This window comes from Vicugna pacos, chromosome 11 (assembly GCF_048564905.1).
Source record: "Vicugna pacos chromosome 11, VicPac4, whole genome shotgun sequence".
Lineage (NCBI taxonomy): Eukaryota > Metazoa > Chordata > Mammalia > Artiodactyla > Camelidae > Vicugna > Vicugna pacos.
Genome location: NC_132997.1, coordinates 42413668 through 42436900, shown reverse-complemented (window position 1 = coordinate 42436900; position 23233 = coordinate 42413668). Strand labels below are relative to the sequence as shown.

The window sequence follows — 23233 nt, the reverse complement described above, 5'->3', positions numbered from 1 at the left end:
CCGTTGTCACATAGAGGTGGACCAGCCAAGGCTGTGGGAAGAATGAAGAGTGACCATGGGTTATACTTGGCAGCAAAAAAGACTGTGCAGAGCCAACCATTTCTGAGCCATCGCAGCTCTACTAGAAAGTCTTGTTCACTGAGGCTAGGGCAAATGACTGTTCTGGCTGCATGCAAGAGTCTTTTTTTATTCGCAGTCTTTTTTTTTTGTTGTTATTGTTCTTCCTTTAGTCTCATGATAAGGTAATCTCACCCCCATCCCTGCTTTAAAATACCACAATGCTAATCTCTCTCCAGTGTCCTACGTGCACACAATCATGGAGCTTTTTATTCACGCAGGAAGGCAAACATTGTCTTTCCTACTTTTCTACAATCAAGTTTCCATTCTTTCCCAAAGCACATTCTTTTCCTCCCAAGAGCAAGCTAACAGGTCCTTGGCCACTCCATCCGATGCACATTGCCTGCTTTTCCATTACAGCACTATCGCAAAGGGTTTCCAGGGCTTTTTCTGCTGTGGGCTCCCACTGACTTCTGAATTACTTGAGAACAAAAATCCTGCTTGTCGTGAAAGTGTTAGATATCTGTCATACTGTATATTAAGCAGTCAAAGAAATGCCATGAAAAGAAAGAAAGGCATCAACTTTTTAAAAATGTTGTTACTGTCTTTTTTATATAAGAGAAATTTCTCAATTAAAATAGGTCCTAGTCACTTAAAAATAAACTATTTACAGGCAGATTCATAGATACATAAAATAGATTAGAGGTTACCAGAGCCTGGGTGGGAGGGGATAATGGGAAATTAGCGCTTAGTGGGTAAGCTTTCTCTTAGGCGTGATGGCAAAGCCTTGGAAATATCTGGGTCATGGTTAGAGAGCATTGTGAATGTAATTAATACCACTGAATTGCACACTTAAAATTATTAAAATAACAGATTTTATGCTATATATATATATATATATATATATGGTATATAGAATAGAATAGAATAAAATTTAAAAATGAGTCATTTACAAATAAGAAAGGCATTGAAATGTTCAAGATAACTAAACGTATTTTTTTTTTAAAAAGAAAATCCTTGCTAAATAGAGAACTCTTAAGAGGAAGTCCAGAAATTTGTCCTGGAAACCGACAATTGTACTTAAACTTTCTTTTTTCTTTTAATCCTCATTTAAGAAACATTACTACAACAGAAACCACCATTGAATAATGCAACGAATTTTAAAAGTGATGTAAGTGAATAACAAGGATTAAAAGAAAGCACCACTGAAGTAAGCAACTCAGGTTGAATGCCTGGACATCGCAGGGCCCAGTTTTTCCCTCCACTCATCACAGACAGACATTTGCTGGTCAAAATGGTCTGCTGGCCACAGGAACAGCGAACAGACACGAGCACATCTGTCTTTTGCTTTTGCTAGGAAGCACCACCAAGTTTAACAGTCGTAGGACTGAAGGGTCAGATAGACTGGATTTGTGCCCTGGATCTGCCTCATGTAAGATTTTTAGTCTCACTGAAGCATGATTTTCTCACCTAAAAAAATAAAGGGGAAAAAAATCCAAAATCATTTCTTTTTTTTTTTGTCAAGGGGAGGAGTGCCTGGTTAAGACCTGTCATGCAGTTCTTTTTACCTGCGTATTATTACCTACGTAGAGGTTCAGATAAGCTTGTGTTGAACAAGTAATTATTCTACATAGTATATCATGCATTCTGAAAATAAGTTTAGTACCAGATATTCTTTGCGTGAATAGTTGGTTTTTTCTTTCTTTTTTCTTTCTTTCCTCCTTTCTCTCTTTCCTCCTTTCTCTCTCTCTCTCTTTCTTTCTCTTTCTTTCTTTCTCTCTTTGTTTGTTTCTTTCTCTCTCTCTTTCTTTCCTTCCTTCCTTCCTTTCTTTTCTTTCTTTCCTACTTTTTGGGCTACATTTATACTTAGCATACTTGGCAATATAATTCCAAGCTATTGGGAAATACCAGTCAGTGTTGACAGCACCCCTAATTGTGGGCAAATGATAAATTATCTTTTGCAAGCAAATGTGGTGTTACAATTGAGACACGATTCTTTTTTTTTTTTTTTTTTGCCTTGAAAGGCCAATCTTGTAAGCATTGATTTCTGTGTGGAATTTTTTCTAATCTTTCTCTCTTCTTCTGTTTCCCTTTCTTACATGCTGACTTCGGTGTAGCAGACCACTTGGGGATTGAATTCATGGGTAAGACTATACAATTTGCTCCTTAAATATCTGGAAAAAACCAAGTTTGATCATGTACATAGTGTTTCCTTCCCCATCTGATTATAATTGAAATGTCTCACTATCAGATGCTAATAGTAGTAAAAAAATGTTTTTGTTGATTTTTTCACTAAGTAATGACTCAAAAGGAAACACTTAACTGCTTACTGGGAAGGCAATTTAATGTTAAGTGCAGCTCCTGGCTTTGCTTATTCGCTCTAATTCTCAATCTTCTTATCTTTAAATAGGGATAATAATAATTCCTATTTTACTGCACACATGAATTGCTTAGCACAATGTCTGCAAGATGGCACACACTCAATAAATGATGGAAAATAGTGGTGATGGTTTAAAAATGTCAGTTTTTGTTACTTTCTGCTGTAATTTTTTTCCTTCTGCATGATGACGGCTTTGGATGCATTTTGGTATCAATCTTAATTTTGCAATATGGGTTCTATAAGTATTTCCATTTACAAAATTATAATATTTATTTTGAACGTTTTGGAGTGAATGGTGTTTTATTAAAAGGATTAGAATTCCTTTCACACTAATTATTTTCTATACTCATAGATAATTACATGAAGAATCAGACATTTTTCTGAGTCTATATTATTGTAAAATGGGGGGGTGGGGGGAGATTCCAGAGTGTTGCTAGGCATCATGTTGCTAAAATGGAAAGATGCTCAAGAGTTAAAGTGAATGAACTTGAGATCCAAATTTGAATCTAAATTTATAGTTTCTTTTTGATTGGCTTTTGTTGAACTTTAGATTTTTCTCTTATATGATATAGATATGAATACTTTGCTTTATACAGGTATATGTTTACTGTGATAATATTTACAAATTTGTTTGTATTCATTTATTCATTCACCTATTCATTCAGAACGTATTTATCAATTATTTACTCTAAGAAAAAAAAAAGGCAAAATGCTAGAGATAAAATAGTAGGTAAAAATGGACAAAAACCTGGTTCAGTGGCGCTTAGAGTCTAGTAAGTTCACAGGTGATAATCAGGTGATAAAGCTGATAAATATAAAATTGCAAGTTCCTTAATACCTATCCCAGGCAAGACAGTACTAGCTTGGAGTAGTGAGATAGTGGAAGAAAGATGTGGAAAAAGTTGGTAAGATATTTAGGACGTGATATCAACAAATATTTGAGAGGAATTGATGTTGAAGTTCAAAAAAGGGAGCTTATGAAGGATGACTCCAGAGTTTAGAATTTTGATGTTTATATAAAGCGTGGGCTCATTTTCTGAAAAAGAAGACTGGAAGAGTAACAGATTTATGGGAGATGGTTTCCAGATTAGGTTGGGAACTTTCAAGTTCTGGGTGCTTTTGATGTATCTGAGAGACGGTGTCAAGTTGGGAGTCATATCGCTGGAACTTTTGAGGGTTAATTAGACATTAGTGATTGCATATTTATATTAAAATTGATCTTCCTATTGTGTGATATTATACATGAGGGCTCTAGTACCTGGGTTTTAGGTCATAGAAAAAGACAGACAGCTCAATTCCTGCAGATTTGGGGTTTTGCTAGATAGAGGTGATGAAATCTCATAAGGGCAATGAATTTCAGGATCATATTGAAATGACACACTGTAGAATATAAGGTAGATGTGGAAGGAAGTGAAGAAAGGATGGCTGTCGGAATGGAATCAGTGAGTAGTCACTATGGGGATGCTCAGACAAGCTGTTCGCATGAAGGGGACGTGGTAGTCACATGGGCCAGGGATTACAGAAAATTATTAGCATGGTCATGCAATAGAGTGTCAGTTGTTGAGAAGGATATGTGGTTTGTACTTTCCTCATTTCCTGACGATGGTGGAGATTAACATCATGGACACTGGAGCATCAACAGTCATTTGAGGATAGAGGGTACTTCTCTTTGTCAATAGAGAAATTTGCTCCACTGAACTGTGGTGATTGCAAGCTCAGAGAACAGAGGCCCCAGAAGTTAGGTAGTAGAATGACTGTAGATGTAAGAAACACTGTGCGGTGGTGGGTGGCACTGAAGTCGCCTCAAACAGCACATGAGTGTAGCCAGAAACTAAAATTGCTACACCAGAGGTCAAGAAATGGACAAGTCACCATCTTATGGGGCTTCTTCTCTGAGGACTTTCGGTGACACTGATACCTTATAGTATGATGATTTGCTATAACACCAAGATACGTTATGAAGAGGTCTGTTTTAAAACATTTAAAATAATTAGTTACTGGTAGGGGAAAAGGTAAGAGGTTATTGCGTACTTCATTTATATGAATCTCAAGACTAACTGAAGTTACGATGAGTCTTTTAAAAGCTGGAGTCAAATCAGAGCTGAAAGCCTCACAGGAAATGAATTCTCACTGTGTGAATGTCTGGCTTCAGCAGTAGAGATTGCCTTGCAGGGAAGAGGCTGGGCAACAACTCAAAGTTAAGGGGTTACTTAGTGTGCATGTCGATAAGGGGAAATAATGAAGGATTAAAGGATTATTTGGAATGGTGAATAGGTTTATAGACAATAAATTAACCATCACTGACCTCACTAATTCTAGACACTGTTTACCTCCACAGGTTGCTTTAACTGAATATGTTCGGTTTGTTGATTTGGGAATAAATATTTTCAGATTTAACTTGTAATTTTAGAATCCACATGAGTAAAATTTGTTCCATAGACGATGATATTGTCCCAATAATATGACATCTCTAGGTATAAATTAAGCTGGGAAGCAGAAATGCAGGCATAATTTCTACAAATTTAATTGTGGTTTATTAGGGTGCCTGTAAGTAATCAGTGCTAGTTCCATCTGAATGAATTTCAGAATACCTTTCTTCTCAAATCTCTTCGTTCTTGTTTTGAGCAATGTTAACTTCATCCTCCCTCAAGTCGGAATATAGATCACGAGGTGATGATCTGAAGCACATGTGTCTTTCCCGCAAGTCTTTGCACTCCCAATGGCCATGTCTATGTGCACTCCTATTGACCAAAACCTGAAAATCTCATAAAGTTGAACAAATTCTTAGTTGTAACAGAGAATTCCAAATCATATGCTTCAAGAATCCTACTATTGTTTAATCAACATACATTTACCATATTTACATATGCTGAATGTATAAAATATTGAATATGTAGGTATATAATCTACATCCCTTTAATGGCCAAAGGCTCTGAAACTAAAAATAGAGAAAGCTACACATAACTGAGGTGACATAATAAGTGCTATTAAAATAGTGTAGGCAAAATACAATGAAAGAAGAAATAATTAAAAATAAAAACCACTAAACGGGCTTGGGAAATTCAGAGACATCTTCCCAGGGATGGAGAAATTTAAGCTGAGTATCAGCCAAAGTGGATAAACTGTACCCCGTGTCCAAATCTAAACTAGCCCCCCGTTGCTTCCGCATTAGTGTGAGCCTTGTTATTTCAGTCTCTTTATCTAGGTCTCTGAGCTCCCTAGTGTCACTACTTTAGAACTGAAGAGAGGACATCAACTTCAGTAAAGACACTTAACCAAAAAGCTTTTCTGAGTTGATTTATTAATTTTAAAGAATAATTATTCTATAAATAAACCATGCCAAACCTAATGTCCATAAAACTGCCAGCATTCAAATGGATTTTTCCTTAAGTATATTCATGAATTTTTTCCTAATGATGCTACTGGATTGGACCAATGGAAATTTCAACAACAAATGCTGCTCTGAAATACAATACCAGTTGAAAAATACAGCTAACTGACATTTGAAGTTGAATGACAATACAAAATTGTGTTTGTGAAAAAAATTAAAATAAAAGAGTTGATACTAAAACAATAATGAAAAAATATTTTTTGAATTTGTAATTGAACCTACTCATTCATGTACACATGAGGAAAAATTGAGATTTTTTTAAGGTCAGGTGTTCAAACTTCCCCTCACAGTGTGGCTAAATCAGGCGATGGAAGAGACAAACTTCTTTGTAAGCTCAAGTACTCATTGAGTTGTGTGAGAAATCCAGATCAACCAATCAACCAGACAAGACAGATGGCCAAAGGGCATGTCAGACTGGCCAAGTTTGGAAGGTGCATTGATCATGAAGAGGGATTTCTCATCTGAGAAACATCTCGCTACTATGTCAAGTGCTCAATCATGGAGCATATCTCGTTATATCCACTTGAGCTATTTGTTACACAGCTATGTCTCTTGACAATGCCCTGATGCATTTGATGCTTTAGGTATGAAAGATGTTTGTGTAAAAGCAGGTGCAGTGCCATTTGCAAACATATTAGCAAACCACAGGGAGAACTGAAGACTGTGTAAGAGATATTTTAGGCAAATTTCTTTCATTCTCATCTGGAAAAATAAAATGAACTCTGTCAGTTAGATGTCTTGTTTGTGATTTGATGTTCTGTTTCAGATAGCATAATATATGTAATCTGAGTAAAATCTGGTATAATTTTTTTAAATTAAAAGATATATAACATATATAATCCCAAGTTTTATAAAACTTGGGAAAAGTCAGATTTTTAACTAAAATCTTAAAAAGATATTTAAAATAACCTTTATAATTTGAAGTGAGAAAGGGAAGAAAGAAAAATATTTTTTCTTGAAGAAAAGGCTTAGAAATATCTATGGTCTAAAATATGTGTATAGATTCAGAACTGAGAAAGTTCATAATTTAAACTTTACCATATATTTAGTACCTTTTCATCTCCTCATGGAAAAAGATAGTTTTAGAATACTTTAGTAAGCCCTGAAGATAATCTCATGAGAAATGACCAGATTCTAATTCTGTTTGGTTGATATGAAGTAAGGATACTTTCCATAATGCTACACTGCTTATTCTGAATGAATTAAATCTAACATATGTCAATATGTCAATCAAATGAGTTGTGTATGCCCTGATTTGTGAAATGGCATTAGGGTTATGGAAGTGAGGATCTCCCTTCTCTAGGCTGAAATCTCTGAATTAGACTTATTTGGAACAGAAATATTTTATTCACTTGAATATATTGTGTTTTCTTATAAAATAAAATGGCAATTTATGAATAAATGTCTTTGTATGTGTGTTTCTGTAGGGAGATGAATTCAAAAGAGTATTTGTTTAGTTTTTCTTATATTAAACCACATAAAAAATCAGATGTGTCAGAGTAATATAAGTTAACATGATTTAATGCTTAACATACGCCACCAAATCTATATTATTTCATTGAACTCTCAAAAAAATGCATAAGGTAGGAACTGTTTATATCCTTATCTTACAAATGACAGAACTGAGGTCTAAGTAGATGAATTATCTCCTCCAAATAGCAAGGGAGTGGCGAATACTGGATTTGGACCAAAGTCTGTCTTCCTCCAGACCTGCTGGATTCTACTGCGGAATCAGCTGCTGAGCACCTAAGACAGTGGAGGCTTCATGATTACCCACGGAGATGGTACTCTGGCAATCTGGCAATGTTTCAAGTGGCAATGCAATTCTGTATCTAGTCCCAAGGTTTAAAAGTAATGTTTTTCCAACTACCATGAGGTCCTAAGAATCTTAGATGGTAACTCACATTATCCAAGCTTTAAAAAATATTAAAATGAACCAGATGCCAGTCTATAGCTTTACATTCAGAATTTTAACTGCCATGTGTACCAAAAGGCTCACATTGACTGGTAATTTTAGCCTCTTATGTAGAATAATCTATAGATATTGTGTTGCATTTGAAGGTTTCTTGGTGATTATAGACTGTTGGGTACCATTAGTTGGGTGCCTCTACTGTTGAATGCCATTGGGGTATAACACCCTTACACATCCATCTCTTATGATGAGAGATCTGCGCCAGATGGTGCAGTGAGTCAACTATCTCCACAATGATTTCCCAAAATGCTGCTTAAAGAACTCTTCAGTAATCTTGTTTTCTCACTTATTTTTCTCTTTAGCAATGTGACCACTCCCTCTCTTTACACTATGAATTTTTATAAGTCTCAGTACAAGAGTTAATAATTTAGCTCTCTCTATCGCATGCATCTCTAAGTCTTCTTCCTTCCCTCCTTCCCTCTCTCCCATCCTTCTTTCTTTTCTTTCTTACTTTCTCCTCTTTTATTTTAATGAAGAGATATCTTGATTTGTTTGGTTTTTCCCAAGGCTCCTTAGCCACAAGTATAAGGATAGTGTTTGGTTTTACATATATGATTAATCTAACATTGGACATTAGCAGATACTGGTACCTCCAGTGGTTAGAAGTAAAAATCTCTAAACAAAGTCATGACTACTCAGTCAAATAAACTAAATTCTGACAGAATTTTCAGGCAGGAGTAAAAGATTTCAGTGACCTTCTTTGAGGAATAAGCAAGAGGTGGAAAATATGCAGCTGTATTAATTATGATTTATGTAAAGGAGGAAAATTGACATTTCTATAAATACATTTGTAGACTGGATTCCAGAATTGGTTAATGAAGTTTTGTAGGTAGACACTGAGAAATGTATTTGTTGTGAACTGTTAGAAAAAGCTGGATTGTTCACTGAAAGCTGACATAGGACCACTATATTTTTGCTACGTTAATATTACAGTTATTTTCATTAAACTGCTAAATGTCTAAATTGGGAGCTTCTGTGTAGGTAATGAATATCTAGCCTTAGCAAAACCTTGCGTACATTCTCATCAACTTCTTTTGTAATATGGTGAAACATGGGTTATATCAATTTAATGGTAGGTGGATTTGGGGCAATAAAATGTGATATGGAGAATTAAGTCATCCATGAGTGGAGCTTCTGGCTGCTTCTATGGAAATATTTTTATTAAGGGAATGAAAAAAGACATAAATTAGACGCTTATAAAATTATTGAACTTTTTTATGAAGGACATCAGCCTCTCAACAAGTTCACGATTCAGTGTGTGCGACTTTTTCTATGAAGGGTGATTATACTTTATCAGATTGAATTAAGATCTAACAGAAAGGACTGGTTTTGTGGATTGTCAACAGAATTTGAGATCTTTACCAGTATCAAGTTAATTACATTGATATGTCAATTATCTAAAATGTGCATTAGTTGAGAGTAGCTTCCAAAGATCTTCTGAAATGCACTAGCAAAAAGAAGAATGTGAAAAAGAGAGCAACAAAGACGTTCAGATTGTCATTGGAAAGTAAATCCCAAAGAGGTTAAATAACAAATAGACCTTGATGTCCAATTCCCCATGGCCATTGTTTGAGGAGCCAGGATGAAGCTGTGCAATAGGAGGGAAAAAACGGATGTTGGTTGGAATATCTAAAGATGCAACAAAGTGAAGGCAATACTGCTTCTTCTCAAGAAACGGAGAGTCACTTCATAGGCTCTTAATGGCTCAGCCAGTCAGAATGTGTGGAGCCCCTTCAGAAGGTCAAGCCCCGTGCCAGACACAGCAACACAAAGGCAAGGACAACAGACTCTCAACAAGTTCACGATTCAGTGTGTGCAACAGACTGGCAAACCAGTGTTTGCAGCTCAGTGCCAAAAGGTAAAATCCCGAGCTTGAAGTTTGGGTGTTTCTTTTATTTTCTCTTTTACAAAAAGCAAGATGGGGTTTCTCAGTCATTTGCAAGATGTTAATATGTGGTTTGTATTCACACGCATAAACAGAGTTTGAGTCCACATACACGTGGGAAATACGAGGTTCTGTACCTCTGTTGCACGATTTCACAAAGCCTTTGGTATGCTTCCCTCTGTTCATAAACCTCAAAGAGAAGATTATAGTAGGCAACATTTTCTGAATTATTTTTCCAGAAGAGTACGTTTCATAGGACTAGGGTCTTAGGGACTGTACTCTGCTAAATCCTGGGAGAAAGGAACAGAGAGGAGGGAGCACCCATGTCTCATTAGAACAGTTGGGGACATCTTTACATGGAAGAAGAAAAAGTGTTCCTGCAGTGGGGAGATGGCAGTAGGAAACAAGAGGGAAAGAAAAAGGAAGAACACTGGTAAAAATAAAAGATGAAAGAGCACAACGGATCTAGGAAATGCCAAAAAGTCCCGGGTAATTGGAGAAAGTAATAACATGAAAGGCTGGGTGGTAAGTGATGTGGTCGGTCAATCAGGTCAGAGCAGATTATGACGACCTTATGATGCCCCTGGAAAGAAGTATAATTCTATCTTGTTGTGCAAGAAAGCCTTCAGAGGTTTCAAGCAGGGGAGTGATCAGATTTCCTTTAAACAGCTTATTCTGTCAGTAGCTGTGGGTAGAGGTTGCCTGAAGGCATTGCATGCAAAATCCCAGCTAATGGGCCAAGCTCGGGATTTTACTTCAAATATTCACCAAATGTTTGCTCTTTGAACAACACTGTTAAGGTTATACAGATGAAGAGGCAAAGGCAGAACACCTGGGGGAGCCGTGGGGACGACATGCAGTGAGCAGAGTCGTGGCCATAGTGCTCTTTGAAGGGAGGGGAGGATTTCTGTGGGCAGAGGAGGAAACATCATAATGAAGAGGTTAGAATAAACAGGACCAGGAGGAGGCAAATGTGTCTGGAAATATTGTTTTCTTATCTGCAAAGGAAAATTGCATTTGACTTTAAATTATATATAACACTTTATTTGAAATGTAAATCAAATTGTGTCATTCCTCTGCATGAAACTTTCTAATGGATTCAGAATGAAATACAGCTATAAGTTGCCCTGCCAAGCCCTCCGTGACCTGGCACTGCCTCCCTCCCTGACTGCACTTCCTACCACTCTCCTCCTAGTTCATGGTATTTCTGCCACATCAGTCTTCTCCTCATTCCTCTGTCTACCTCAGGACCTTTGCACTGGCCATTGTTTCAGTATTAGATACCCTACTCATCTGACATGCTTGGTTCCTATTCATCAGAAAGGCTTCACTTCAAATATACTTCCTAAGAGACTTTCCCTGACCACTTTATTTTATGCATTTCCTAACTCATTCATATTAATTTCTTTTGTTTCTTGCATAGAATCCATTGCTGTCTAATTGATTTATTCACTTGTCCTTATCAGTCTCCCCACTAGAAAGTAAGTTCTGTGAGATGCAACTTATTGTTGCATCTCCAGCCTAATGTTTAGCATAATTATAAGAGCTTAATAAATATTTGTTAAATTCACGAATTTAAATGTTGGCTGTTTCTTTGAATTCTTCATTTGCTTGAGTGATTAAAAAAGAAAAGGGATAAGTAAAAATAGCAATGAAATCCAAGGTCCTGTGGTTTAGTTCTAAATAAGTAACTCTCGGTCACCAGCATTCTTTCTGGAGATGTCCCATGTTTAAGTGATGGGTGACATACAAGGACTTCTCAAAGGTGTGGCTTTCAGCTCATTCAGGTGTTCTGTGCAGCCCTAGAAGGGGGCCAGTGTCCTAGAGCTCCTGACTGGCCATAGAATAGCTCAGGAATTGGTTGTTACCACTCAGCTCTGTGCTTTCTGGTAGTGTCATCATCGCACTTGGAGAAACTGAGAATAATGGAATAACCTAGGTAGTCAGAACAATAGAATTCAAGAACTTTCAACATTAACTTTCATCCCAGGCACTGGGAGGCATGTTACAAATGTCAATTCCTGTTTTCAGCCTTAGATATCTGATTAAGTCGTTCTGGGATGGACCCTAGGCTCTTAGTTTTTAACATTTGAGGTAGGAGGTCTCTGTCTACAGGGTGAGACATTTTGACATAAAGGGGCAGGCAGACTTGATTTAATTTCTAGCCCCACCATTTTGTAAATGTATAACCTAGGGCAAGAGAGTTATCACCTCTAATCTTGGAGTTCCCAATCTGTGTAAGTGGAATGATGGCATTATCAGTCTCACATGGATTGTCGGAAAGATCAAAATACATAACGCATATAACGTGCTTAGCACGAAGCTTGGCATGTATTAAATTCTCAGTCAAATGAGCTATTGTAACTACTGCTCCTTCTGGAAGTGACTTCCGAGATGTGGATTTCTGGCCCAAATTCTATCTGAGATTTCGCTGTAGGTTGTTCCCATCACTCTGATACTTCTTGAAAGGGGAAAGTGAACTTTTTTATTATTATCTTGTAGAATGGGAGCCGTTCTCCAGGGCATTCCAGGGAATGCCAGCTAAGTTTCAGGATCAGTTCTCTCAGAAGAGCAATGTCCATGAAGTCTGGACATCCCATTTTAGAATTTGGTTCTAAAGAAATGTCTTTATATCTTCAACCTGGTTATGCAGGATGGCTGCACCCCTTTATTAATATTTCCGACAGGATCAGACACAGGTGAGGGAAATCAAGTAAATGTTACTTGTCCAGTGAAGCTGAGCCGTTGGGTGTCCCATTCATTCTTCTCAGGGGATTTCATTCACTTTATTTCTTTGGATGAGTCTTAATGCAGAAGGCAGAACAGCTGAAACTATATGGATTCTAAACTCCTTGTATTGATAAAGCTCACAATCATTTATGAAAATAGAAGGAAGGGAATTAACTTTTGCTGCCTATTATGACTTTGGGGCATGGTAGGCGATTTCACATGAGTTACGTCACTTTATGTCTCAGAGTCATCAGGAACCTGACACGTGTGATGTAGAATGTCACCACAATCTGAGTGGCTGGCTTTTTGGTCTGGGGAAAAAAAAATTGATCTTATATTCATTTTAGTATCCTGTGCAGATACCAGTTTTGAGGAGCTACTTGGTTTGTATTCAAGGAATCCATCCATGTCTGGACTAGTGCATCAGTGAGGCTGCCATTCATGAAAACCAAAGACAGAGAGGGAGGATGAAGGAAGTTAGTCTTAAAAAGCCTGGCCAGGACATTTTTTTCTCTCTGCACACATGGAGAAGCAAGGTGGATGGAAGTAAAGGCAATATGCCCAAGTGATAAATAGTAAAGGTGAATTATAATCCAGATCAAATGTCTGCCAAGCCCAAACTCTTCCCTTGGTCCCTGCCCACCAGCGTTATAGAAGACAACATGTGCTCTTCCTCTGTGCTGGGCTCCATGAGTACTGAGCTGAGGGTGTGTGTATCCTCAGCTAGGCCCTCAGCTATAGCAAGTTCATTGCAATTGGGTTGCCAGACTTAGCAAACAAAATGCAGGACACCCACTTAAATTCAAATTTCATATACACAACAAATAACTGTTTAGTGTAGATATGTTTGATGAATTTCATGGGACACGTCTCTATAAAAACATCTGTTGCTTGCATAAAAGTCACATCAGCTCGGTTTTGAGTATTTTATCTGACAACCCTAATTTTGGGGCTGTGATCCTGGTGAGGCGTGGCCCCCTACCGACCCATTTCGGTCTCACACTTCACTCCCCATGAAGGTGGAATTAAAGTTGTTATGAGGAGTGCAGAAAGATAAGCAGAATTAATGGGGGAGATGGCAGGGGAAATTGGAGGAAGAGTGCTGTGTGTGTCTCCAGGGATAACTCTGCTTGTTACATGGTGAGAATTAGGCAAAAATAATACTAAGCTGCTTCCAAATCATCCTTGGGCAGCTATCATTGTTTAACATGGCAAATGTAACCTGTGGACTCACTGGTTCTGTGCATGGCGGGTCCTGCTGTCAGAGAAATTGATGAAGTATTTTAAAGCCATGTTGTTGCTATGAGTGAAACAGCTAAACACTTCAAATGTAGACCCTTTAGAAAACAAATGGTAACATGATAACTTAATCAGCTTTTGAGAAAGAGAGTAGCATTTAACTTACGAAAAGATGCAGTTCAAGGCAATATTAATGAAACAATGCCAGCTGCGTCTTTATCTGTTCACCACCCATTCATTTCCCCATTACATTCAGGCTGCTAACTTCAATCACAAACATGTTTTTTTTATGAGAATAAGGGGCTTTTTGTTCCTATCAGAAAAAATTCAGGTATCTGTTTTCTGGAATTGTACCATGGAATCACAGTAGTGGTTCAATGATTCCACTTTTCTATAGTGTTAAGAAAAAGACATGCTATGAAATTCAAGCAGTGTGATGGAAAGAATATAGATGCTCCGAAGCCATGCAGAGAGCATCCAATTTTGACTTCATCTTCTATATGCTGTGGGACATGGGCTATCTCTGTCTACCCATCTATCCATCTGCATGTGTGCAGACAAATCTCTTCTTCAAGGTTCATTAATATGAAGATGGATGATGTAATACACGATGAACACATTTTTTGGCATATATTAGGCACTTCAATTTTCTCCTCCTTGTCTGCATTCCCTAATGCGTTGTGTTGTGTTTGCCCTGTTTGTTTACGATCTGCTTGTCTGTGTCTCTGAGAGTGTGTGTTCATAAACCCTCAAAAATAGAGCGTGTACCAGCTGTTTGCTTTGGCAGTTCTCTCCAGCAATTTCCTTAAGCCTGCCCTTCCGTGGTTCCTTGGTTGACTTCTGAGGACATTGCTGAGGAGATACAGTTGACACGGGCAGCAGCTACCCCAGATGTGGCCCTCCATCTCTCCTAAGCCCCACATGGGAGCAAGCCTTCTGCCTCTCCCAGCCCAGGAAAAGTACTAATCTTCTGCATAGAGAGACTAGGAGTTTGTGTATGTGCTGTTATCGCCAGGATCGTGGAAGCCCTGTTGTCTAAGGAAAACTTACCTTGTTCCCTGATCTTTTTGTCAGATTGCACCATGGGAGCTTCTTGAAGCCTGGGATGCCAGAGCATACCAAATGCCAGGGCATCTTATGCTCATCTTGACTCGCCACCTCTCAACCTCATCTCCTCTGCTCATGCCATTCTCAACCGTTCAAACTCACACTGGCTTCCCTGAACACACCCCAGTCTTTCTGTTTTCTTTGGATGTGATTTCTTTCTCTGTGCCGTGGAACTAAGGCCCACTGCCCATCCTCCACGCATCCTCATGTGTAGATCCGCATCCTCAGTGTGCTTGTGCGTTACACTGAAACCCCAGTAGACAGGGCGCCACTGTGGTTTATGTCTCCCTTTCCCGTAAATATTGTGAGATCCACAAGGGCCAATATCATCCCCTTACAGCATCAGCTCAAGTTTCGCATTTCCAGAGCCTTTGGCCGGTCTGTGCAGAAATTCCACCTGCTCCCAAGATCTGTGTCACACATCATTATATGTCAGCTTCTCAATACTGCCCTTGGAGTGAGGAACACTTGCTACCAACGAGGTAGGACCCTGGGCAAAGTTCAAGTTTAAATATCTGACAAACCAAGAATCAGGTCAGCTGCCAATGACCAGCTCTATGTGGGTGGACAAGTTTGGGTCAATAAGACTGAGTTATTCACCTATAAAATGGAGTACTGACACCTATCTCACAGCAGCGTGGTTAGACTAAAACAAGATGATGCATTTGGAAGAAAACAGACATGCCCTTCCCCTACAGTCATGCTTACTTTTATAATTTTATGATGCTCCAGAACCTAGAAGATGCACCTTAAAAACTAGTTGAATGATAGGTTGATTTATTTGGGATGTGTTATATAAGAAGACATGTGGGTTGTTTTTTTTGGTTTTTTGGTTTTTTTTGTCTTATTCGAAAGCAATATTCTTGGAAATTATATGGTTATAAGAAGACCTTTTTTTTCTAATTAACATCAAGCATAATATGTTTATATTTTGCAGCAATTGGCCAGGCAAATATTTATTCTACAAACAAGTGGTGTTTTATTATTAACCATAAATTAGGAAGAGGCCTCGGAGGTCAGCTGGTTGACCCTGTCCCTTTTAGCTGGTCAGTTCTTCATACTGAGGGGAAGCATGGTGCCGTCAAGTCGCAGGTTCCTGGGACTCGCCTTCGTTCTGTTACTTACTAGTGTTGTGACTTTGGGTACATTAACTTCCCTAGGCCGCAGTTTTCTTGTATAAAGAGAGATAATAACTGTATATATTCCAGCAACTCTTGGAATGGTCCAAAGTGGTTTCTCCATCAACCTCTGTTCTGCTCTCTAAACTGTTCCTTAGCGTAACATTCCATGTGATACCTCACGACAATTATCGTGGCCTCTCCCTAAGTCTTATCTCCTGAACAACACAGTCGACCTTGAACAACATGGGTTTGAACTGCGAGGGTCCACTTAGACCGATTTTTTTCACTAGTAAGTGCTAAAGACTGCGGGAGCCCTGATGGGTTGAATCTCCGCATACAGAGGAGCTCTGGATGTGGAGGAACCTTGGATGCAGGTGAACCATGTATGTGGAAGGCCAACTATAAGTTATTTTCTGTTGTGTGATGGGTCAGCACCTCTCTAACTTCCGGGTGTTCAAGGGTCAAAAGTGCTTGTTCTGGTATTATTTGCAATTCTTTCTTTCCTGCTCACTTTTCCTGGAAAAACTATGGCTTGTAAGAATCTCTTCAGAAGTCTAATTTCCCACGGTATTTTGAAATTTATATGAGGAAGTGCATGTCATACACTTAGTCCATGTGCAGTAAATGCTCCAAAGTATCTTAATTTATCTTCTCTTTCATTCTTTGCACACTGAAATTTTACTCATTCAATTTATAATATCATTTGCTAGTTTTATCTCCATCTAGGGGGCATTTCTTTAAGCAGTTTGCTATAGTTTTTTTTCCCAACCACTTTCCTATATCTATATATTTCTATATATATATATACACACACGCACACACACACATTGTGTGTATATATATATATATATATATATACACACATTTTGCATGGTAGAGATTATAGTGTGCAAGCGATTATAGTGTGCAAGCCTGTTTTTTTTTTAATGTTGTTAAGCTGAGTTTTACTGGTGTGGAAATTTTGTTTAGATTTATCTTGTAATTTGTTTTGGCTTTATATTCTATTCGTATAAGAGATATAAACGTAATGGGTTTACGCCTAGTATTCTATATCTATCATTCAAAATTTCCTTGAAATTAAAAAAAAAGGGCATCAGTGTTATAAAGCTGCAGTTCTCCAATGCAGTTTTTAGTCAGCAGAAGTCTCTTTGTGTCACTTTTAGGGAACTAGGCTAGGGCTGCCTTTTACCAGCCTCTATTCATGTAATAGATTTACTTTCGAAATGTAAGACTTTACACTTACTTCTGTCATTTGTCACATTTGTTTTAACCCATTTTTTTTCTGCCCAGTAGGTAGAAAATATGTAGATTTTGTGTGTGTGTATTGATTGTACCTTGTAATACTTGGACCCCTTCAATCCTTCTGTTTTTTAGCTACACACACTGATAAGTGAGGACATACTGAGACAGGTGTGAGTGTTCTGCAAGGTTTGCAGTTAGCTGTAAAAATGGGATCACAATCTCAGAACTACAATTGCAGATTTCAAAGTTTTCTTTCTTTGGCTTGATGTTATGGTAGAAAAAACGTCTTCGATTTGGTAAAGTCTGTCTTCTATCCAAGAAGAATAATCTCTTACCTATAACTTTGTTATGTTTTTTAAATTATTTTTTAACGGAGGCACTGGGGATTGAACCCAGGTCCTCCTGCGTGCTAAGCGCATGCTCTACCATTGAGTTATATCCCTCCCCACTCTTACCTGTTACTTTTAATAAAGTTTTGTCTTCCCTACGTGTGGCCATGTATAGGTTTTACTACCAAGAAATCACTGGGTTTTCAAACAGAATTATGACAAAGGTTGCAAAGGCATGACTTTCTACCAGCTGAACTATGAGCATTAAAGGATTTATCCTTGGAAAAGCTAGTTTCCTCTGAGGGCTACAATGTGCAGGGGGAGATTGCATTATTATACTCAATATCCTGAGTCTGATATTGCTGTCAAGTTACCATATGAATACTACTATTTATTGAATATGTTATAAACACATTGCAGTTTCTGCCAGTTTATTAAGTTACTATAGTTTGTACAACGTCTATTTATGTAAAACTGAGATGAAGTGATAGCATGAAATATGAACTATATAATTGGTCAATACTGAACTTCAAAATATTTTTTAAACGAAATAGATATTGGAAGCCAATTGCAATATGATCACTGTTAACACCCAGACTTTGAAGAAATCAGGAATTATAGAATATCCTTGGGGGAAATTTGACTGGCTGTCACTTGGAAATGGACCCCTTTTAAATTTTGAAGGTGTTTAAGATCTGGTTTGGTCTGAGATTCTGTGACACACAGATGCTAACTCATATGTATGAACATCTATTATTGAAAATGCCATAAAAGCTTTTTTATTCTTTTGCATTTTTCTATCAGATATTTTTTTCATGAAATAAAGATGATTTCATTTCCTTGGTTTCAACATTGTTTCATAAAAGAGTGGATTATTTTTTTCTCCTATCATCATCTGTCTTCTTTTCATATGCCCTCAATTTCCTTTCTCATTTATCTTTTTTTTATAAGTCTTTATTTTTTTTTCTCAGAGCTCAACTCTCACCAGCAACACTTTTCACATATATAAGTCTGAAAGACCTGTTATAGGAACAGGTGTGCACTTTTTTTTAATTGAAGTATAGTTGATTTACAACATTGTGTTAGTTTCAGGTGTACAGCAATGTGATTCAATTATACATATACATACATATTCTTTTTCAGATATCTTACATTACAGGTTATTAAAACATATTGAATATAGTTCTCTGTGCTATACAGTAGGTCTTTGTTATTCATCTATTTTATATATAGTAGTGTGTATATGTTAATCCCAAACTCCTAATTTATCCCATCCCACTTACTTTCCCCTTTAGTAATCATAATTTCTTTTCTATGTCTGTGAGTCTACTTCTGGCTTGTAAATAAGTTCATTTGTATCATTTTTTTTTTAGATTCCACATATAAGTGATACTTTTGACAATACTGAACTTTTTTTTAAAGTTTAAGTTGGATCAATATGTTTGGAGTTTTTTTCAATGCAATGAAAACCATTTTAAATACATCACATTATCTTTTCAAACTGACTTACTGAATTGAAGCAATAGTGGGACCAACACACTCAGGAGCTTTGAGGTTCAGTGTTGTCAGCATCATCAGTGTATTTAGAATATTTCTGTGATGGGTTACAATATCGTGGGTCAAAGGGATCTTTGGGGCATTTGAGTCTGAAGTCCAAATTCCTCTTTTGTTATGATCTGATGCCCAGTGATGTTAAAAGACTTGCTTGTACTCCAGTAGCTGGAGACAAAGCTGAGACTCAACAGCAAGCATTTATTGACTCCCTGGTACTAGGAGCAGTCTCATAATTCCATCCTTATTGCTTTTATCTTTCCATGGCTGCCAATTCAGATTTTCCATTCTCTTAATCCAGTGGTATTTACATCTAGATAGCTAGATAGCTGTCTTCCTTCTTCAATGAGGACTCTGTACAATCAGCCTTGAGGTTTGATAACACCTCTGTAAAACCATTCTAATTCACCAAAATGCTTTAGTACAGAAGCAGTTTCTACCCTTCTGAAATTTCTTGGAAATTCAGTCCCTGGAAAATGTCTTCGCGTCCGTTGTTTTGACCAGCTGAAGATATGGTTCAGCAAAGAGTCAGTTGTTCCTACTCAAAGATGTTCGTATTGCATTGCTGTTTTCATGGAGAGTCTGTGCTGCATTTGTCTGTGTGTCTCCTGTGTCCGACTCAGGGATGAGGATGTAGCAGGTTCTTACGACATGTTGGAAGACTAGATTTCCGTAGGTAACTTTTAATGCCTTTACATACCCTAGCATCACCTGCTATTCCACTGAAAGTGTTATTCTGTTTTTACCTAGATGATGTTTAAAATTCGTTCATGTTGAAAAACAAAACAAAACTAAACTAAACAAAAAGTACGGTTGAAAGCGTTCATGGAAAATTAGACAGAACTTGGCTCTGAATTAAGTTTTCCAATTCCTGCTGTATAGAGCAAATTGTTAGAATCCGCATTCATAATTGAGCTTCAACTAAGGGCTTTGTTTTGTAATTTGCTCTAAGGTAATTAGAAAAATGTGCGTGAAAGCGTGACACGTATAAATCACAGGTATATTCATCTGAACGTATTCTGTGTGGTTTATATTTATAGCTCATTTTGTGAAGACAAATTTACTGTATTGAAACAGACAATTAAGGGAAGGTAAAGGGTCTAGTATTTTCCCAGCAACTGCAATGTGCGAGGCACCACGCCAGGGACTGCAGAATCTGTCTCAGTTAATCTTTGATGCAAATACTGTCACCATTTCACAAATAAGGAGCTGGACTATGTAAAAAACTGAGCATATAGGGGGTTCAATAAATAGCCTTGTCTTTGCTGAATATACGCAGGACCTAATCAAAATAATTACAATTTATATCCAAATAATCTATGCTAGGGGCAGAAGGCAAACTCAGTTCACCTGGCTGGCACTTCAGTTATTTTTACAAGGGCAGTTTGCATTATTGAGGTATTTTGAACACTTTTATATACATTTATTGAAGTTACAATTTAATTTGCAATGATAAATCTTCAGACCATTTTTTAAGAAATACTAACACATCATGGCATCATTGTACAGTGAACGAAGACTGTAAGAGCTCTCTTTTTGTGCTATTTTCCTTGGCTAAATGGAGCCAGATGATTAGGAATTATGAAGAGGCATAAACTGGTTCAATAAAATCGAATTTGGAGACAAATCCAATTCTTTATTCTAATATAGAAGTTCCTAAGGTGTGTTCTCTAGAGACATTAAATGGTATTTTATATACACGTTCATGCACACTCACACAGAGGCACACATTTATATGATATAAAATTCAAAAGTAAATAAATGGCTACATATGTACAAAGGAGAATCCCCCAATCAAATATGCTGAGGAGGTGCTGTGTTAAGAAAGAAATTAAACATTTGCTTTTAAATTAGGTAAATTCTCATGTCCATTAATATGAAAACATTCTTTGTGACATCCCAAGGGTGAAATGGAATTTTTAAAGTCCTCAAACTTTTTAGATCACAAAAAAATCCTTTTACAAGGAACAGTTGTTAACTCTTGGAGCGTGAGGGCTCAGGATGATACATTTGGGGAAATGTTTATTTATTTATTTAACAGAAATGTCTGGGCAACAAACTAAATGTCAGTCATTGACTAGGCATTGGGGTGCAGAATGATTGAAACAGACAAAGATCCCTGCCTTTGTGGAGCTAATATTTTAGTAATGGAGACAGATAGACAAAGACAAATAAGCATGTAGGACTCTAATGAGTCCTAAGGGGAAAAAAATAGTGGAGACGAGGGTAGGGAGTGTCAGAACATGGAGGTGATTTTCTGAACAGAGTAGCAGGGAAAGCCTCACTGAGAAAGTAACATTAAAGATTGAAATGAAGAAGCAAGTTATATGGATTTCTGGGGAATTTTCCAGGCAGAGGAAAGCCCAAATTCGAGAACAAAAGATCTGTGTATCTGCAGCAGAGGAAGCAAGGGGAACAGTCATGGGATATGAGGTCAGAGAAATTATAGAGACTCAGAACAGGTAGGTCTTTGCTGATAATGAATGAAATGAGAAACCTTGGAGTTTTGAGCACCAAATTGGTCTTATGGCTTAATTTTTTTTAAGAAGATCTAGGAATTGTCAAGTGGGAAAGCAGACAGACCAACTAGGAGGCTATTCTGAGGGCCCAGTGGTTGCATGATGGTGAACTGCATGACGATTTCAGCAGGGGAGTAGGGGAACTGAAGTCAGATTCTGGGTCTGCAGTGAAGGGAGAGACGTACTGGATTGGTTGATAAATCACAAAATGGGTTTTAGAAAGAGAAATCAAGGATAATTCCAGAGTTTTAGACTTAGTCAATGGAAAGCTGGTGCCACTTATCAGAACGGATAAGACCTTGAGAGGAGGACGTTTGAAGAGGGAAGGTAAAATATTGGTGTAGTCATTTTGAGATGGTTTTTAGATACTCATACACAGAGGTTGGTTCAGCAGATGGAATACTAAAACACGTAGTCAGTGTCACCTGGTGGTAAATTATTTGTATAGAACACATGGGAGTTCCAAAATGAGAATGCTCTAGGTATAAGGGGCCAATTCGAATTTACAGAATCCTCAACATAAACTTAAAGTCTATCAGCTAACTTAGTGCTACCATGCTTCTGGCAGAAATAAACAAATGAATGAAAAGTAGGAAAAAAGGAGAGTGGGGAGGTTGCAAAATCACTACCTCCAACAAGGTGGAGTTAACCATAACGTAGCAGTGGTTGTTGGTGGGTGCTTTGCGATGGCTCAACAGTTCCTCCGAAGGGATCTCTGTAGGAGCTTTTCTTAAGAGTCCTGCTGATGAGAAGCACTCTGCTCTCAACATCTTCAATTAATTCAGCCTGAGAGGAGTTGTTGCTGGTCTATAGATCTTCTGTTTTGATAAAGATAGCTTGTGACATCACTGTGTCAGTCTGAACGACTTCTATTTTGAGGCTGATGACAGCCAGCCCGAAAAGCCAATACTCTAAGTGAATTTAATAGACTCTATTCAAATGCTACTTGGGTTGCTATGGAAACTTTATAGAAAATATAGGGAATATACACCATCTTCCCCCTAGGCAGTTTTGGTTTTTTTTCCAAACAACTTTAGTGCTTCTGTGTGTAAGGAAAAAAAATGTTTTTTTTAATTGTGAACATATAAAGTGTCTAAAACATAAATGTGAAGTTTAAACATGTATCATAAAGCGCAAGCCCATATAACCAGCCAATGCAAGGGAAAAAAAATATTGCTGGTTGTTTTAGAAGCCAGTCAATCCCTTGCCCTTCCAAATCACACAGCATTTCTTCTCAAAAAGTAAAACAAAACAAAATCAATCAATATCCCATTATAGTATCCATTTTCTTGCTTGTGTTTATCATTTTACCACCTGAACACTATAGTTTAATTTAACCTGATTAATTGTATGTTAATTTACATATGTGAATATGTATTCATTGTATGAGTATGTATTCATTGTATGAATATGTAATTATTTATCCATTCCACTGTTCATTGGGCTTTGGTTTTTTTTCTAACTTTAGAATATTATAAATAATTCTGCCTTGCATATTTCAGTAAGCATCTTTGTATAAATGTATGTTCATTTCTATTTAATATTCTTGGGCAATAGAGTGTGCTTATCTCCATATTTAATAGATAACACAAACTTCTTTTGTCGTAGTGATTTTGTTTCTTTTTTGGTAATTTATTTTCCCAAAGAGGTTGGGCCAATTTACATTTCAATTAAATTGTGTAAGAATGTCTGTTACTCTGTATTCTCTCT

The 23233-nt window shown here is 37.4% G+C and overlaps 1 protein-coding gene across 13 annotated transcripts in view; it reads left to right on the top strand.

Annotated features, from left to right (window-relative positions):
• The window catches only part of NRG3 (neuregulin 3), a 940531-nt gene that overhangs the window by 827338 nt on the left and 89960 nt on the right, over positions 1-23233 (top strand). For 8 of the 13 annotated variants that reach the window (XM_072971203.1, XM_072971193.1, XM_072971198.1 and 5 more), the window contains exon 4: positions 2175-2201. The exons of 1 other annotated variant lie outside the window; for it this stretch is intronic. In XM_072971203.1, the coding sequence (XP_072827304.1) occupies positions 2175-2201 (27 nt within the window). The remainder of the gene's footprint in view (positions 1-2174; positions 2202-23233) is intronic. 4 more of the 13 variants (XM_072971194.1, XM_072971202.1, XM_072971201.1 and 1 more) reach the window with 1 other exon arrangement.